This window comes from Pseudomyrmex gracilis, unplaced genomic scaffold (assembly GCF_002006095.1).
Source record: "Pseudomyrmex gracilis isolate BER0280 unplaced genomic scaffold, ASM200609v1 scaffold_50, whole genome shotgun sequence".
Taxonomy (NCBI): domain Eukaryota; kingdom Metazoa; phylum Arthropoda; class Insecta; order Hymenoptera; family Formicidae; genus Pseudomyrmex; species Pseudomyrmex gracilis.
Window position 1 is genome coordinate 145,735 of NW_018020634.1, and position 20,117 is coordinate 165,851.

The following is a 20,117-nucleotide window of genomic DNA, read 5'->3' on the forward strand; positions in this document are numbered from 1 at the left end:
CATCATCGGTTCGACTTTTCCCGCCATGAGAAGCCATTACGGCAGGAGTTCAAGATGGCAGACGGGAGGAACGCGCTGTAAGATGGCGTTGCGCGTGCCAGGCCCGCCTCACTCTCAAACGTACTTTTCCCCGTTTGCACTGGTGAGTCGTGTGTCTGTCGGAGCAGGTGGGTTACGGTTTTCTTTGGGGAAAGCGGCGGCTCGCACAAAGAACGTCAATCACACTGGAGCAAGCATAATAATCTAATTGCTGATCGGGTAAGTGAAAATATTTTATTGCGCTCGTGTTTACGCGTTACATCGAAGCTTACCCGAAAAAACGAGTGTTGTATTTCCTCATGTGTGCTTTCAAATATATACACTCGTTGAGTGTAAACATAGGTTTCCCCGGTGAATAGAGAGGAGAGTAATACGTTTCGAGGCACTGTGCGCGCACGAGAAAACTTGGACTTTCTATTTCGGAATTTTTACAAAGGCGCGACAGAAGGACGCGCGCGCGCGCGCGCACGCTGCGAGAGAAACGCGCAAAGGTCGCGCGAAACACGAAGCCGCGTTATTCCTTCTTCGCTGATTCTTTTCCCGAGGAAGGGAAATGCGACGGGGGGGCATCCTGTGTGTGCATCCTCGCGCGATCCAATCGCTGTGTCATCGCGTGCGTGCGCGTGCGAAGACAGACACCAAAATCCCGACTCGTACTTACTTATCACGAATCAATCTCGTGAATCGAGACCGGTCTCGCAAGGTTTCCTGATCGCACCATGTCGCTCTGTCACGTGATGCCAAAACAAAGTAGTTCCTGTGTTCAGAATTATCGATTCTGTTTGTAACAATAGGAAAAATGCTTGAGAAATTAATATTGATTTATAAACTATACTTTTGATTTGTTGCATGTGCTTTATAATTTTTTTCAGTATCTATAATTTTGTTAAGTTTGAAAGGTAGAGAATTGTTATCATTTAACGCATTGAATAAAAAGAATTGTGACAAGAGTGAATTGTCAATTATATTATTTTACAGATTGAATGAAAAGGGCCGTTGATAATAGCGCAATTGTAAACAATAATGTAAATAGCTTCGCGCGACGAGGTTTAATTTCTTCTGACGTTGCACGGTAAAGTGATTCAAGGACACCGCGAAAACGTTCGAACGTGGTGAGTGACTCTCCAAATGTCAGAAACACTTTTACCGTGTTTTGAACGTATGTAGACCCGCCGCTTCGGTTTTACGCGTGACTTTTATTTCTGCTTTTGATCGATTCGCGGTGACAAAATTTCGGGTTCAATCCAAAATCGTAAACAATTGTGTTTTGCAAGAAACAGTTCTCGTGTGCTTTCTGGTAACGCGTGTTTATTATTAAAGTTATTGTTGTTTTTATTATTTGTCACACGTACGTAGCTTTGTTTCTTCTTGGCCGTTTAAAAGGTTAACGTCACTAGCAGCGTAGATAACTTTTCTGTATCTAATACGAACACCCACTTCTCGCGTCCTGTGTGTATGCCAACTCGCATTCTTATCCTTTAAGAGTGTAAAGTTACAGAATATCATTGTACAACTCAAGAGAAAAATTTATATAAAATTGTAATTATTTGTTAGGTAATTGGAATAAATAATAAATTCATAGAAATGTGTGTGCGCGCGCGTACAACAATTTATAAAATAAGCATGAATTTATTTATACATATTTACATGCGTATGAATTGTTTGTATGTTAAAATAATAATAAAAATAATAATAAAATATTAAAATAATAATAAAATATTATGCGCAGGAATATATTAAAACTACGAGTTTCTTAAATGTCTTCAAAGTCTGCGAAGCGTGAAAACTGGCGAGATTACATTCACTGTCATAAATCTTTTCTTTTATGTGTGTAAAAACCGACGCGTTTCTCGCATAATAATAATGGAATTTCTTGGATATTCATGTCGCGCGATTAATCGTACGCTAATCACCCTTCTCCGTACTGTCTTCCGCCCAAATGATTGATTAATCGAGGTGGCCTTCAATTAAACGAAGATGAATCCGTCACTTAATGTGTGTAAATAAGTAACACCCGGCGCATATGTTGAGTACGTACGTACTGCACGCACAGCAACCGGCTAGTTCACGTCGTCGCTCCTGTGTGCAACAAGCAGGTCCGAGAGATTCCGGCTGACAAAAGCGACCGGTTTAATGGGCTAAGCTAAGCGAATCGGCTTTTAAAGAACCACCCGGTGCACGCGTACATACACACACACACACACACACACACATGCGCGCGCTATGCCACAAGGAAGAGAACAGTCGGTGCGTGTACAGCCAGGCAAACCTGCTATATTCCGAGCAGGACTTGATGGCGTCAACGTCACGACTGTGTCCGCTATGAAGTCACACACCGCCTTTGCGCTTTTACGTGTCTTATCATGTTTTTTGAATAATCTCAGCGACTAAGAAGGAAAAAAACCGAGTACGAACATTCTTTTCTGGCCGGAGAACTAATCTGAGATAAGATTGAGTAAAGGTGAAAAAAGTGAAAGAGATGAAGTTCCTTAGATAAGTTACTAATTATGTTCCAAAACGAAATGATACACAAATATGACGTGGCACACATAAAATAAATAATTATTATATTTTACTATATTATTATTTTTATATATGTTATCTTATTTGAGAGCAATTTTACGTATTTACGTATTCATATTTTAAACATTACACTTGTCGTGAGTAGAGACTAAAAAGGGATATAATAACATCTTACTCGGGATAACTTTATGCTTCTTTGTACCTGTGATTTCTGGATCAAAACTCGTTTCATTGAGTCCTTGTTTTACGTACACACTCAATGTCAAATGAGGCGATAGCTATCTCTCAAAACAAACTTGAACTTACTTTAAGGATTCACGCACTCTGTACTATAATCGATATAGACACACAGTATAGGCAGAGGTAACAATTTTATTAAAAAAAAAAAAAAAAGCATCGCGGAAACGTGTGCCGGTCATCAGACAGTTTGCTTTTTTGATAGCGAAATGATTTGCATTTTAAGCATTATCGAGGTAGCGCGCAATACTCGGTGTCGAAACCGGCGGGTATTTATAAATGCTCGCGTGTTTTTTATTGTTCGACTTCTGAATGTGTTTTTGATCGCACGGGACGCGCTCTGTGTAAAAAAGTTACTTCTTTCTAGTTACGACACTGCGAGAGAGCAGCAAGAAACAGGCGTTACGGCAAAGGAATGGGTCGACTCTGTGTTGTTTTCATCTCGCTTTGTCTCCGTACATTTTATTTGCGGTATTTCCGCGTAGCAAGCCTCTACGCACTTAGCGAAAACGCATTAAACACTTTGTGACGTGAAACGAACATAACAAACGAGCTCACAATGTAAATTTATTTTTAAATATGTGTCGTTAGCGTATCTTTTCATCCGAAAGAGCTACTTACAATAAGCGAATAATCAAATATGACAATACGCTGTTAATTTATATCCACATTGTTGTGAATATTACTTAAAATACGAAGAAATTTAAAGATCTTTTTTATAAAAAAAATTTGGTTTGGCAAAGTTTCAAAATTTGTTCTCTCATAAGAAGAAGATTATACTTGTTTTCTCTCTTTGGACGAATGACTCGCACCTGTTGAAGCCATTATAAAATCTTACAGCTGCATTCTTCACACATGTCGGTGTATATAGTCTTTGTTCTTCAAATTTGCCACAAAAACATTTCAAGCCTAACGATTAACAATATTTGCTTGTAGTAAAGAAGTGATTTTATCCATTCTTTACATATAAGTTTTATTCATATTTTGAAGGAAAGTTTTTACATTTTATATGCTAATTAATTTGGTATATTAACGCGATCCAAATGTTGAAATTTCTGTTGTGTTTTACTTTACTAATATACTTAACATTTTTTCTCGATACTTTGAATATTGTAATAAGTGAGTTAACTAAACGTGAGTTTTGTTAGAAGATGCATACCGGGGAAAAAGGCACAAGTCCGTTCTTTCTCTTAGAAACATCAGTGATGTCGTTATTGTTTTCGGGCAACAATGCTGCTTGTAATCGCGCGATAAAAGTAGGAAAGAGCAGCAAAACCTTCAGATAATTTCTGTCTCGGTCGTTGTCGCCGCCACGCTGTGCTCGAGCGTGTAACGGTCCTGGCGGCCTCGATCCGATAGGTCACCCGGTATACGGAGAGAGAGAAAGAGAAAAGGAACGTCGACCTTCCTTCGTCGTAGGAAAATGAAACGACAAAGCTAGCCGTATAAAAACGCGGGTGGAAAGCTCGTCGGACAGTCAAGACCACGGTCGAAGGAACCATCCGGTTTCTTGAAATCATGTGACGTAGGTCATATTCTATTATCTAACGCGTGAGGAAACGTTTTGGAGGAAAATAAAGGTTTTACGGAATTTTATATTTTTAAAATCGAAGATATATATGTATAATTTCAAGTTCGTTACAATAACGTTGCAACCTTGAGTTACAATTTAAATAATTGAAAACTGATGGTTCGCGAATCACCCGATTAGAACAAGGTGTGATTTATGGTTGCGGTCTCGTCTCACGCGCCGAACAATAGATTTTGATCGATAAAGCAATTGGTGAATTATTAACTCGCTCTGCGCGTATTACTTATGAATTAATTTAGTGGTGGAACGACCGCGTCTCTCTCTCTCTCTCTCTCTCTGAATGTTAAGTCGAGCAGTTGTGTCACGGCGGCTTATTTTATGTTTCGCGAATTCTATGGAAATTTGATATCAATGTTAAGTGACAGACACAAGCGCATTTTGTATACTATATATAGGCCTTACAAAAATGTTTATAACGCTACTTGATACAAAGATTGACAATCGTAATGTTTTATATTTTAATCGTATAGAATATAAAATTTAATAGAATATAGAATTTAATCGTACAGAATATATTTTAAGATTGTTACTATAAAAGTAAACGCGAAAGTACAAAGATGTGCACTTCTAAGAACTAATGGGACTAACAAATTGTCTCAAATTGATAACGGCTTTGATAGCCTAATTACAACTAATATAGAAATACAGACGCCACCAGTAATTAAAAATGTGCATTACATTATGGGCGGGAAATAACTTAAAATACAAGGTGATGAAAATATCGAGTAGGAAATAGTTAATTGATACATTTTGCGTGTGTGTAATCGAGATCTTTGCAAGTATTTTATATATCAAAACAGGATTGGATTTGTGCTTGCAGACGTCTTCCAACATGGAGGATGCGTGTTGTACGCACATACGCGGCGTCGCCTTGCGAGGCTTGTCCGCATGCACGTGAACTGCATTCCACGATAATTTTATATACTCCTGTCGCTGTACTCACTTGAATCCAGATACTTCGCGGTCGAGTTTTTGATTCGCTCCGATAGCGAAGCGTTATACGTCTATATGTAAGTTTTTCATCTCTACCTTAGTAGAAATTAAAAACTTGGAATTAGAAACCAGTAACTGGCCAGTTTTCCTGACTAGTTTCTAATCACTTTTTGACTAGAAAATATTGACCAGAATTTATCAGGTTTTTCTGGGCAAAAACTCAGCGTGTTTATTTTTTCTGTTTAATTTAAATTAACTGTTGCTTAAAATTTGATTAGGAAACATTGGTTTGACAATGCTATTTATTAAAACACAAAAAAAAACTATCTTACTAGACAGTTAATGTCAAATGAAACTAGAATAGGAAAACTGACTTATCAGAACGATTTTCAAGGTTGAACACTAATAGTGAGGATCGGAGTCGGAAAACTTATCAGGGAGAAGCGCTCACTTCTCTCTATCTCTCTTTTTCTCTTTCCTCGATAACCTTCGTGCATTGTCGACGCGGAAATTATACGCCTCGAATCCATCAATTTCATTCCATCGTCTTCTTTCTGCTCGCCACTTCCGTAATCATTATCGACGTTAGTTTTCAGCAATGCAAAACAATTTTCGCTTTAAATCTTTCAAACAGTTTTTAGTTTGAGTTATTAAAATGTTTAATTGTCTAGGAATTTCCTCGAGAAGTGTATACAGCGAACAGATTTTATGAGAACGAAGGACTTTTATAAAGATCCTGTTCTCTCGTTAATTATTCTTGCAAATTGCTATTAGTATATTTGAATGAATAAGAAAAATCGTCCGTATGCGTAATTTCGTCGATCACGTCGTGCTATTATCTTACCGCGATCTTACGTTACGTAACATCATATTATCGTTTATATCGTAACAGTTTATTACACCATGTTAGTACAACCGAGGAACGATTTTTTTTCAATTATGTGCAACACGAATAATTTGACTAAGTCGACTCTTTTCTATTAATCTAATTTATAATTACACATTGTGTATTCTCTTTCTCTCTCGCATATCTGCTCTCTGGAGAATTTTACTAATAGGAATGTATTCTCCGATTTATTCTTCACGAGAGGATTGCGTTTACACGGTAGGTGCATTCGCGGCGATTACGCGGCTGGAGATTGCGATTTCACGCCTGTACCGCGCGATCCGCGGCGTTTTGCGCGAACGTCATTACGAAAAATGAAAGTGTAAATCGGGGAAAAGAAGTCACAGAGATAAAAACGACAGCAATACGCGCGAGCGGACAAGCGACAGTGGCGATACGCAATCTGCGCTTCTCGTGTTTCCTATTACGACGAATTTCAGAGTCACATGTTTTTTTTCCGCTCTCGGCACTTTTTATCAAGTGGGCGTACGTATATGTTTTCCAGACACAAAAAATTGAGTCCACATATACGCTCGATTAGCCGAGGACATGTCGCGACAATGAGATTCGCATCGATCAATCACGGAATTCCACTCGAATTACTGGCAATTATTTCTCATGTAATAGAGAGCATGACAGCGGCGCGTATTCATTTTTATGATAAGTACTCCAGCCGTTATTATGTAAAGTGAACGGTGCGCGCGCGCACACACACAACGGAATATGCGCGCATTTGTAAAACGCACATATAAAATCGCTGTCCCGTTACTACCGTGCCAATCGCGCGTAGCGCGTACAATGTCGAGCGATCTCCGAGCGTGAAAAATAGCCATATATTTGCGGAAATATATGCGAAGAAGATATCACGATTCCGAATCGAAGATCGATTTACGGCCAATTCGTGATAACGTCCGCGCGCACACACTTTTTCAGATATATGATTCTCGAGGAAGCGCGATATGTTTCCCGTTGTTTGCGAACAATTGTGTGACGGATTGCGAGCGCACACGTATACACCTCTGTGTACGTATACAAGCAACACGATAATACTCGGTTCTTTTTATTCCACGGTATGTATGTCGGACATGCGAGCAAATCGCAACGTAAGAGAGATACTTTCCCTACTTTCGCGCGCGGCTACCGTCCGAGACCGCTTCTTCTAATAGCAATTGAGTATTGTCCGAGGTGACGGTGAAACCGGAACCCGAGAAAGTTCCAAAAAGATCGACGAGACATGTGAAAATTGGTGTGATCTGAGGAGATCGTGAGAAATTGAAAGACTTTGTGCGCGAGACGAGCCAGAAATTGAATTCTCTTCTTCGAGATCCACAGAGAAAGGAGAAATCAAAACAAAAATTGTGCAACATTTCAGCGTTTGATTGTATAATGAACGAGATGTGATGAGCGGCAGAAACACAACGAATACGGAAAAAAAACCGGTTTTCTGCTTAGATGCTGAATCACACGGTAAAACCTGTTTGTGTTTAATATAGCGTCGCCGATTTAACACAAACACCATAACTCGATGTTTTGTTTGAAATTATCGCGTTTCGTTGCGCCACATACGGACTGATACACGGAAATCCCGTCAAACATATATTCCGTGGCGTTTAGCAAATCGACCGCAGTGCTAATAACAATATCATTCTGTTTTTGTGGCAGAAGAGAAGACATACACTGATCTGTGTTCACGGTTTCCAATCTCCTTTCTCGGAAATGAGAGAGAGAGAGAGAGAGAGAGAAAATCGATTCTATGTTTATATTCAATTGGCATAAGGCGCAAAGGTTCATTCTTTCATATCTGCAAGCGCAGAATTGAATTGATCGAGATCGACGACGCCGACGATGGTTTCAGTCCACGACTTCGCTGGACGAATATTTGTTGGCGAGACTATGAATAGAAAATGAAACCGTCCGATTGTTTCGAGACAATTTCTCTCTCTCTCTCTCTCTCTTTCTATCGCGGCGTCGGTTATCCTCTTATCTATTTAGCGCGAAGGGACGATGGATCTCTTTCGTTGTAAGATACGCACGCTTCCTCTTTGTTCCACGCAGCGTCTCTACTTCGTATCTCTAACAACCTGCTGCAGCTCGCGATGGAGGACGGACAAGCTCAGCAGTCTCGACCGTGGCTGGTACCGCCATCCTATCCCTTCTCATTCTATTGGATCATCTACCATCAACGATCGCGACTCGCTACTTCCATTCTGCAAAGACCCGGCGCGACAGCTTTGGCCGCGCGCGCGACTTGTTTTTCTCTTTTTCTTTTCTTTTTTTTTTTTAGGTTTCTAAATACTCCAACAATACGGTTTTCTACAGCTCGTTGCGTTTTCTGCTCTCTCTTTTCCTTTTTGGCGTTATATACGCAGTTGTCGTTTTTTTCCATCGTCGTATCGTTCTCATTACTCTCATTGAAGTCAAAGATGTCATTCTCGGTGTGGGAGATTGTGGCGCGAGAACGCTTTTTTTATTTCAACAAACCACACGAGTCAATGCTGGTACAATTCGTTCTTTTTAAGACACATAACCGAGCGGTTGTGGGATAAGGTAAATGATGATGAGGACGGGACGAGAACACGACCGTGGCTGGTACCACCACCCTGATGTAGCGTAGTCGTCCGTCGTCGTTTCACCGAATAATCTACCTAGAAATGAGCGATTCTACTCCCACGACCGCCGAGTCGGACGCGGAGAGGAGATCGTCCGGTTCGTCTCTTGCGTTCGTTCAGCAGCGCGCAACACGCGCGTTTCAGTCCGCTGCGAGCTGTCGGTCGGGTTATGTCGATTACGTTCCACACCTACGGAGTCGCTTCTACTTGTTCGATCGTATCGAAAGCGTGCGTAATTTGGGAATGTATCCTGCACGACGTGAATGTAAATAATCAGTGACTCGCGTTTGCAAAAAGTAGCAAAACTAATAGGTGAGTGATTTGAAAAGAAAATAATTCCTTTTTTTTTTACATTTTAGCCACTTGAGTATTTATTTAATAGAAAATCAATACATATTGAGTGGTTTTTAGACAATAAAAATGTGTGATAGGAATTTAAGTTTGATTACTTGTAAAATTTTGTTAGTTTTCTTAAAAGCTGCATACTTTATTGAAATGAAACATAAATTAAACATACGTATATTGATATATACACTGATGACAATACGTATGTCGCATTATTACAAGCGTCGTATTCTTTTTATGTAATCTAAATAGATATTGATCGATTGTACACGCGAATCCGTGAAAATAGTCGTTGAAAGTTTATTGTTTTCAACAACACACCGTCATTACGCCGACTGGAGTTATCGACATCCGGCTTGTTCGCGACACGACGCGAGATAGTCGGATGCACGTCATTCGCACGTGCGAAATCTTTTCGATTAGTCTTAATTGCGGACGCGTCGTTTCCATCGCACGCGCCGATCCGAAAGCCATATCGTACATGGACACATCTAGGTATGATATCCCTTCGTCTCCGCGATCTCGAGATAACGGACGTAGCTAGGTTAATTTCTTTAAAGCAATAAGATTCACTAATTAGCGTTTAATTGCTCGTTGCACTTGCAAAATCGCGACCGGAAAAATCTTTGATTGGAACGCGAAACGAAATGGCTTTACCTTAAAGTCCGTTCTCTGCGCGCGAGTGAAAACTCAATCGGCTCTCATTGTCAGACGCGAATAGAATGATCACTTTCTTACGTCGCCGAGCGAGAGATCTCGCGGAGAAATGAAATCATATAACTTCACCCGCGCGCAGAGGGAGAGGCTTTTCAGTGAAATCTTCGAATTACGGATGAGCGCTCTACTTTTCCCGAGACGAGTGGATCGCCGCAACGTTTTCGTCTGATTACTTTCTTGCGTGTCGGTCGAGAGTTCCATCTCACCTCTCTCCCGAGTTCGATCTTGGTCTCAAACTTTTTGAGTGCGTTATTTTCAAATGCGCTTCAAGAATAAAGTGAGTGTGTGCGCGTGCATGTCTTGAGACATTCGCGCGTCAAATACTTTATTGACAGATGCGACGGATTAATATCTGCACAAAGTGACTTTGACACGCACGCTTTGTAACGCTTCTTTCCCGCGCGCGTTATCCGTGCCATTAATTTCATTCACTCTATAAAGTGGACCGATTTGTGCGACGATATAAATTTATCATAATTGCGCGCGTAACCGCCCAACTTCTGATAACGACCTGCAGAGTCGACAGTAAATCCAGCGACAATTAATCAACCGCGGAGACGTTAAACAGCAGACTCGCCCGTATAAAAGATAACGACTAACGCGCGCATCTCACCCTCGTTTGTTCTCGAATGCATTAAATAGCTAATAACGAGCTACCGAGAATCTTCTCGCGGAAATCTCGGAAATAACAGTATCGCTTTTTGCAAGGTTGTCTCGTCCGGCGTATGTTGCCCTCGAGAGGGGCACCTCGAGAGGAAGGTACCTCGGCGATACGCTACAGCGTGTGTCAAAAATAATAGTCGGTCGCGACTTGCGCGTCAAAATATATCGAGTGTGTTGAAACACATTTGCGTTTGCGCACGAAAAGAAATCGTTATCGTCCGAGACAATAATGACGATATCAAACGGTTCGTAATGATGTGACCTTTAACTTGTCCGTTACCCCGCAAATGAGTTTTATTCCGTTGATTTTAACATATCTTTCGTTCAATGCGCGCACATTTATTTTTGTTCATTTAGTGTATATTCAAAAATACAGTCGCGTATGCATATCGCGGCGATATATGTAATCACGCGTTTGTACAAAGATGGATGCAACTGACGAGCAAGTCTCTTGTTTTACTTATTTTATTCATCAGATTGCCAAAGAATATACAATGTAGTTTTGAATTGAGATTGCAATTCCTCGCTATATAATCTTGTCGCGTATTAATTTGACTTTGAAACGACGCGCCGTTTCTGAAAACAGCACAGTGTAACAACGAGAATTCCGAACAAAGGTTATCGGTTCGTCTTTCAGTTTTGCGATTAAAGCACTCAAAAAAAAGAAAAAAAATATTAGCGCCACCAGGCACCGTTAAATGTCCGCAAGTTATCTTGGAAAACCTCATTACGAAAAAATCTGCGAGGTCGAGAGGTTGATCACTAATCAATATAGAAACGAAGCGGCTGACGAGTCACGTCCGAAACGATAGAGCGCGAAGAACGCCGTGACTTTTTTCCAAAAATTCTATCGCGCGTCTTATCTTCCCGTCGATTTAGAGAAACAAAAAACCTGATAAAAGGGAGATATCGAGAACGTGTCTCGAACAAAAGAATTTTTGTAAATGCACCTATCCACACACTTCCTAGTTCCTCGATTTTAATTGCTCTAAACGTATTTTTCTCAAAATTGTCAATGTCACTTATGTTTATTTGCAATGTTATGTATTTACGAGAACAAGACACAATTACAATTATATAAATGAAATTTACAATATTACAATTAAAAATTAAATTTTGAAATTGCATTTACATCTAAATCAAGTCGTATCAGTTGTATAAAGCGGTTTTAAATTCATTTTGTTAATTACACGTATATTGTTACGTAAAAATGTATCACAATGAAGTGAGAAGATCGTGATTTGCACTTACATGACACACAAAGACAAATACGCAGACGTTTTCTTGAAAGAAGAGAAAAGTATATGTTTCAGAACAAAAAAACAGCCACTTCTCTCTCACTGCCGCTTGAATCGATCTACACGTGCGCTTTTCTATCACTCATCTGACACGGCGAATAATTGTCCGGAAGCGGAGAATTTTCCATCGAAACATCCTGCGCATGTGACGCATACAATAGCATATTTCATGTTTGATATATACATATAGGAATATATCAGACGTTTCTTTTCTTGTTACTTGGGCATTGTACTCGCGCGCCGCGGTTAATATTTACGCGCAGATGTAGAGCGAAAAGTACGAGAGAATGTTGCGTGTCAAAACGCAAGAAATTTTTTTTAACGAACATAAGATATTGTAATATTAATTGGCCGAGCAAAATTAAGATCTCGAACGTGTTTTTATTCAGTACAAAACTTGAGAAAAGTTTTAATTTTCCAACAGCAAATCTAAAAAACATGCCTTCTCTCCCTATCTTTTTATTTAAAAAAAAAAAAACAAATATGTAGAGTAGACAAAAGTGACGCAAAACCGTTAAACAAATAACGTTTTCGCGTTTGTGCGATTTGTTTCGAGCGAGTATTCCTCGCGGGAAGGTTAAAGTTATGTCGCGATGGCTGATCATGTGGGCCATGACCCACAAGATTTTTTTTCAACACAGAACAGCACGCCGAAGGCGTCGCAGGAACTCGGGAGAAAGTGCGAGCGGGCATTTTCTAATTGACCGCATCCGCCGGAAAAATAATTCGCCTTTTCGCGCGTTATAGACGCATAATCATTTGGCGGCGATTAAGTCCGGCACATATACAGATCTCCGGTTAATGACTCGCAGCAAAGAAACCTCTGCGCGCGGATTCGATGCGCGCTTTTCTAACGTCATCCTTTCTATGCAAATCGAATTTTCACTCGCGCGCGCTATCGAATAAGGATCTTTTTGTGCTCCTCAAATGGCCGGTGATTCGTGCCTCGCGAGATTTGCTGAATGAAAGTCTCTGCGTGTTATTTTTCTAATTATAATCTTGAACGCTTTCTTTCTCATTCGCTCGGCTTTTTTTGAGAAATTGATCTTTTTTATGCAACTTTAGGCGCATGTTCTAATTGTTGCTTTTTACCGTAGTTTTCTAAAGCGCAAGAAAACATCATTGTTTCTTCAACAAATGCTTTGCGTCAATGTTACTCTACAAAGTTTTGCCAGACGTTAATACGTACATACTTAATAAGTGTTGAATTTCACTTTCATAATAATTCATATGATATTGGAAGAAACAAACGAGATAGAAAAGTACTTGTAAAATATTTGTTGAGATTAAATCGATCTTTACGTCAGCATGTAATAGTCGGGAGGAAATGTATATTTTGATGCACTCGGTACAGAACGCTTCAGATGAGTGCCTCCATCAATCCGTCAACCGACCGGATCTACCGTAGGCGAGGCAGAGATTGAATTAACAGCGATACTAATTGACCACCGGCACCGCCAATGGGTGGTCAGCTGCAGCAACAGCAGCAGCAGCAGTAAAACGTGATTGTCTCGTTTATGGTAGGGGAGTTTCACCTTGAATGTTACGCAATCCGTCGCTTCAGCGTATGCATAGTCGGGGTTTAGATGCATGTTAGACGATTCCTATACGGTCCGTAACACGCCTGTGCACTTAATGGCTGTCTTTAATGGTGCCAGTGTCGTCAGGCAATTGTAAATTCTATGAAAGCGTTTCCCGCTTGTAAAGACGTCCGCGCGAACATGTGTTGTTACTTTTTTTTTTTTTTTTTTTTTTTTCCGGAACCGCGATGATATACACAAATGCAATGTTCGATGAAACAATTAGGCGAGTAACAGTGTGTCATTAACTTTTACGAGGAAAGGAAAAAACCGGTTCATTTGGTGAACATATGTTCGATAATAAGACTAGTCAGAATTATTATGTTTTATATAATAGTTTTATTCTTTCTCATTTTTTCCTATATAACGTTTGTGTTTTTGAGAAAGTTTTGGTTTGAATACTTAATGGTGGTTTTTTTAAAAATATTTTAAGATTTTTGCTTCAACAGTTTTATTACTTAAAAAAATATTTTTACATATAAATTTAAAAAAATAAAAATAAATTGTTAACTCCTTTTCGGTATAAGAACGAGTCAGACTCATGGTGCCGATTACAGGCACCATGAAGAAAATATGAAGGAAAAAAAGATGTTTTGGCTCGTCTCGCTTCATTCTTTACTTTGGCCCGCGTTTTGCCAAACTAGTTCGTACAGAAAAGGGTTAAGATATTGACGCGATAAGGCGTGTATGAAAGTTCGGCGAAAGCTTTCAAACAAAAGTGGCAGCGAAAGTTGTTGACATTTGAGGGAGTTCGCGCATACTTCTAAGAAAACGATGTATGATTATTCATGACGCGATTGCTCGCGGTACATTTTAATGATTTGCAAATAGGCCGGTGATTTAAATAACGTCACCAAGTGTATTGATGAAACACACTCACATCGCCTGTATGTTGTAATTCTTTAATTACAAGTTACTTTGACGTAGAAGTCTAATATCTCTGTGATCTTCGAGATTGCTCGTGTTAATTCTGTAACGAAAATTATATTAAAAGAGAGATCGTTATTGTACATTAACCTCCATTCCTGTTTCTTGAACCGGATCCGTGCATTCTTAATCCTTTCTTATTAATCAGTGTTATAAAAAGAACAGGGAAAAGTGCGATCAGGTTGACAAATTTCGAAGATCCGAAAGTTGGATTCAATAAATTGCGACTAGATCCGGCAGATTTAATATGCGCTGTATAAAGTATCAAATACATTCAAAGTGGAAAAACAAGAAACAGTCGATTGACAAAATATTTTTTACCATATTTTGACAAGTGTTAAGTTGCGTTCAAAATCGTTCGTTTTTTTTGGAAACATACATTTACACGCAATTATCTTGATAGATTTCACGTATATACAAAAATCACACACACGCATATTAACTCTATTTAATTGTTTAAAAGATAAAGAGGAATAATATACAAATATCGAAAGAGTTCTATGTACATCTTTTTAGATTTCCGTGATTTGGTTACACAGCATTCTATTCTCATCTCGTCGTTTATCATGGTTTTTTTCACACGTTAAGTATCAAAAGCAGCATCATCATATATCATGTATCCTTGAATTCAGCGTGTCTCGCAACGCCACGTGCAACTTCGCACGCCAATGCATGCTAACAACGCGCACGGTTTATTAGCATACCTGCGTTTTTTTTTCTGCAGCATATCCTTCTGATCGAACACTGAATAGATTATCTCAAACGATTATCGTCGTTGTCTGTGATGTATGTCTCTGGGAACATCGCGCAAAAATATCCTAATAAACGATTGTTTTATTGTCGATCCGCATAAATAGATAAATAATTAAATATTCACGTGACAGTTCGATAAAAACATCTAGCATAAATAGATCGTTACGAAACGATCATCCTCTCTGATGCAGACAGAGAAGTAAGTCGGTTCTTGTGATCGACAAGTATATCAGTATATTAAATTCACTTGAGAGAGCAAACTCACAACCATCTTCATGTGATAAAGTAACATCTTCTTTTTTTTTGTGCGGTCACGATTTTTCTTTGTGTTTCCAACGAGTGTCGAATAGAAGATCTTTTCATTTATATGTCCAGACACGATCATTTAACGACGTTCCGAATGAGAAAACTTTGGAGAAGTTTTTTCTTTTTGTAACAACAACAAAGTTTATTCACGTTCGATCGCTAATGAAAGAAAAAACCGCTCGCTTTATATCTACTTACTATCTGCAGTACGATCGCTCGGCTATTAATAGCTAATTACATGTTGAGGAAATCGCGACTGATCGTTCCTTGCTTATTGCTTAATTGAGAGGCACGACTATATATCTTGGTCTACAAAAATACACGGATACTTTCCATCTTTCTTATCTTTGCGGATAATCCAGGCGGATGCGGACGTGGTGCCTTCTTTCGTGCGCAATCCTTGCGCAAAGATAGTTACCTATCGCGTATACGCGGTCGTGCATGACCGCGCCAGGTTCTACTTTCTTCGATGGCCTCTCTAGAACGCGCCGAGTCTCATTGGACACAGTCGCACATCAGGCAAAGCCATCCAACAACATACGCAACAAACGTGAATAAGATGCGCGTCACAACATACCGGGGCTTATGTATTTAATAAACCTGCGAGCCCGAGTTCGCTTTCGCGTAATAAATTGTAAAGCAACTTTTCCCGCTGCCACATGTTTGAATTCTTAACGGTGCATCTTATCTTCGTTATATTCGTTATATGAAAGCTCTCGACAAATAATAACGCGCAACTTTCACGATTCTCACGAGGAATCTTCCTGTCTGCATGTAAAATGGAAAACTCAAATGCCGTCTCAATTGCAGAACTACATATTTGATTTGTGATTATGTAACGTTGTTAAAAATAAAAAGAAAAATTAGTTATCGATATATATAGGATTTGTGTACAGAGAGAAGAAAAACGCAATTTATTATATCTACCTATGTTATACGTCAAAAGTATTTATTTTAAAAAATAGGCAAAAGAGAGAGAAACGCTTGCAATTATCTGTCGTGTAATTAAAATGACATAAGCACGATTGGCTCTGACGGATGTTTTTGCGATCGTTAATTATATGTATATATACATATATATATATACGCATATATGTATTATATTATATTATATTATATACGCATGTCTGGTTTTGCTATAAATTCTCGAGTACGCAAAAGTTAATGTGCGTTTAATTATCAAGAATAAAAAGAACTTTCTACGTGATTACTGATTACTTGGGATATGTTTTAATTGGTACTGTGATTTATAATTTGTTTCATAATCGTTATTGTCTATCGCGCGATGCGCTTGCTACGAAAAAAAGAAGGAACGAGGGCGAACAGTTTGACGTATGTATCGCTTCACGATGGAGAAAGAGAACGGCACAGATCCACGAACGTGATCCGTTCGCACGGCGTGGCCGACACAACACACGCGGCTTCGGCGCGCTCGACCTCTTTGCGCCTACGTGGGAGGAATAGGAAGTCGTGCATTAAATCCGAATCTCCACCTTTCAGCGCTTAAACGCCTCTCAAATGGCCGCGGACCCGCGGGCCTTTACAATAATGCGCGCACAAAAGCGATTACACGGCCGTCGATTGCGCTTATTTCCCAATTTAATCGCAAAGACGCGTAGCGTCTATCTCTTCTCGAAGACATGTATCTCTCTCTCGCCGAACATCTTTCAGAACGATCGATACTTGTCATTGATCTAAAAATTGATTATCTTTAATGTGTGCGGATATCGATCCCACCTTCTCACATAAACGTATTCCTGTGTTCTTCTCTCGTTCTATTATTGTATAACATCTATTAAATTCAGAGTCGACAGACATTTTAACGCAAACATCATAAAAAGAAAAGAAGTTAAATTTTAGTACGTGTTTTACTTGATTGTTTCAAAGTAGTCGCGCTCACACAGACGCGTCTAAAAACCTCTCGGCAAACTCTTAAGCTCGCACATATCAAGCTATGGAAAAATTCCAGTCTCGGTCGCTCACTCGTCTGTGATTCATTCGCGTTCATTGCCGAATTACCCGCGTACATCATATCGTCGTTCCCGTTCTCGTGTGTTCGTGTGGAAAAATGTTGCTTTCCGAGCTATAGTATTATACGGCATCGGAACTTCACATGGAAACGTTCTCACGAGATATTGCATTTCTCTATTTTTTTAGCGCAGAAACATGCGATAACACATCTGTGCATTGTGACGTCGCGCGAATGAATTAGCGACTGCGTGCAAAAAGATACTCAAATATTTTACCTTGCGTATCTTCTTGCGCGTGTAATTGCTAAAGTTAAATTTAGAATTCCTCGTGTTGACGTACAATTAGCTTGAATAAACAAATTTTGTTTAATGAGATTTATTCTATTCCCGGTTGAATTATAATATAAGAATAACTTTTGTCTTTCTTCAATTGAAGAAAATTTATGTTAAGGATAAAATTTAGTTATTAATATCAAATAGATCTCTCTCTCTCTCTCTCTCTCTCTCTCTGATGCGTCTTTGTTCATCATATTCAAAAGTGAAATGATGTAGATATTCTATAATACGTGAGTTGCGGAATAAATATAAACGGGAATGTTTAGAGAGAGAGAACAAGAAAAAGAGAAGAGAAACTGTAATTATACATATGCATACAACGAGACGTGCAGTGCAATAGGCTGTGATCGGTATGCAGCATACCGATCACAATTTATCTAACGACTGTATCTACCCATATGATCCAATTAGACGCTTAATGTCTCAAAGATACAAGTACTGTCATGCTGAGATGATGAAACGCGAAAGGATTTTAGCCTTCATCCTCAAGGCTGACCACTGGTACACCGCGAACAATCGTCCGCGCTTTTTTTCACACAACTGGAGGCTTCTTTCGTGAAAAACAATGAGCTTCATAAAACGCTGTATTTTATTGTAAAATTATTGTTTTAACTTTTCTCTTTTTTTATCTTGTAACCAAGAACAACATCTGCATGAAATATTAGAGAATATTAGCAACGCCGAGCGTAAAAGAAAACTTATATCTAACTCAAAACATGTATTTGTGTTAACGCATGCATGTAATTGACCTGCTTTTATTGTGTGTGTGTATACATATATACATATATATATATGCATAAACTATTACGTCAAAAGATTTAGTTCTATCGCGTTCTTCAGATATAAAACGATAGAGAACTGGATCTCTTTCTAGAGGGAGTGCGGCAGAGAAAAGTAAGACGGAAATGTCGAATGATCGAATTTCGCAATTGCAATCGTTTACTGACAAAGAGGAGGATAGAATGCACGCCCATGTTGAATTCTCGTTCAGGGCTGCGTTAGCCGGAGCTGTAATTTGTAGCATTGCAATTAATTTTTATATATGCACCATATAAAATAACAAGCTTGTTATTTTACCGAGACCTTATATTCTCAAGAAATTTTCTTCTATGTAGAAAAAGACAGAAAATTTTATCAAGATCTGAAAAAATTGTTTTAATGTGAAAATTGAAAAAATGTCTAATCAGAAAATTAAAGGAGCATTTTTCTATTAACTTGATTGAGCATAATTATAATTTGTGTTACGTCTTTCTTTACTATGTTTAAAATTTTAATATGATTGTAGTATGCATATTTTTAGATTACTGTATATTATAAATTAATGATATCTAAATAATCATATCCAGTTTCTGCATAATTAATTCATAAATTAGCTTCTGCGCAGCGAATGATGCGATGTAATTTTACGCAATTCTCTTCCCGTTTCCACAACATAGCGAGAATGCTCTTTGGTCGCGCGCTAAGCTCGTTAGCACGCGCGTGTTGAACGTGCACGCGTGATAGCCGGTTAATGCGTCGCGAGAAGTTTAATGCGCCGATGTGGAAAGTGATTTTCGAAACAGATAAAAGCGAGAGAGGCTCAGCGTGGCGTTAGATCGTAGAAATATAGAAAGAGAATGGCAAGTTGGATAGCGTCCAAATCATCGGTAATTTCGTTTTATCATAAAATGTCGAGGGAAAGGAAAAACTGCGGGCAATTTGATTTAAATTTTTTGTGATATTTTCACTGGAAGATTAATTGTCGTTTCCTGATCGATCGTACATTTATGTTGCAGGAGTCTAAGAGTCAATTTTAATTAGAGTCCGACGTACACACAACATGAGGAACTCGACATTGCTGAAATGGGCGCAGAATTCGGCAAACAATAAAAATCAGCCGGGCAAAAACGGAGGTGAGTAACTCTGCTACGCTACATTTACGTGCAATTGACGCTAACAAATATGGCTTGGTCGCTAATATTGAAACCGCGCCTCTCTTGTTTGCAGGAACGAATAGGAACTGGATACACCCACCGGACGCGCTCCAAAAAGGTCACATCGCCTACCTAGTCAAGGTACTGTGTACGATTGCGTGTCTGTGCAGTTTCTGTAACAATTTTGTTTCACGTCAGAGCAAGTACTGTGAATTTCTTATTCTGAATGTTTTATGAATTTTAATTTTATCGATAAATTGCTTATTATTCCAACTTTTATAAATATTAAAATATGCAACAAAATTTTAAATTACATGAAGAAAATAATAAAATATATGACTAGATATATATATATACAGGGTGTCCCAGAATTGCCGTACAATCTCTCGTAGGCAGATAGAAGGAATAAAACTGAGTCGAAAAGTCCTGAACCATTTTTTTCTATTATTTATAATAAAGGAGTAATTATTGAGTAAATCAGGCCAATCAGC

The 20,117-nt window shown here is 38.9% G+C and overlaps 1 protein-coding gene across 2 annotated transcripts in view; it reads left to right on the top strand.

Annotated features, from left to right (window-relative positions):
- The first annotated feature begins 87 nt into the window (after window positions 1-87).
- Window positions 88-20,117, top strand: part of LOC109853510 (PTB domain-containing engulfment adapter protein 1-like) — a 25,134-nt gene continuing 5,104 nt past the window's right edge. The window contains exons 1-3 of one of the 2 annotated variants that reach the window (XM_020425715.1): window positions 88-258; window positions 19,489-19,605; window positions 19,700-19,767. In XM_020425715.1, coding sequence (XP_020281304.1) covers window positions 19,533-19,605; window positions 19,700-19,767 — 141 coding nt within the window. In that variant the 5' untranslated portion in view covers window positions 88-258; window positions 19,489-19,532. Of the gene's footprint in view, window positions 259-8,925; window positions 9,131-19,488; window positions 19,606-19,699; window positions 19,768-20,117 lie in introns of those variants that run through there. The other variant, XM_020425716.1, reaches the window with a different exon arrangement.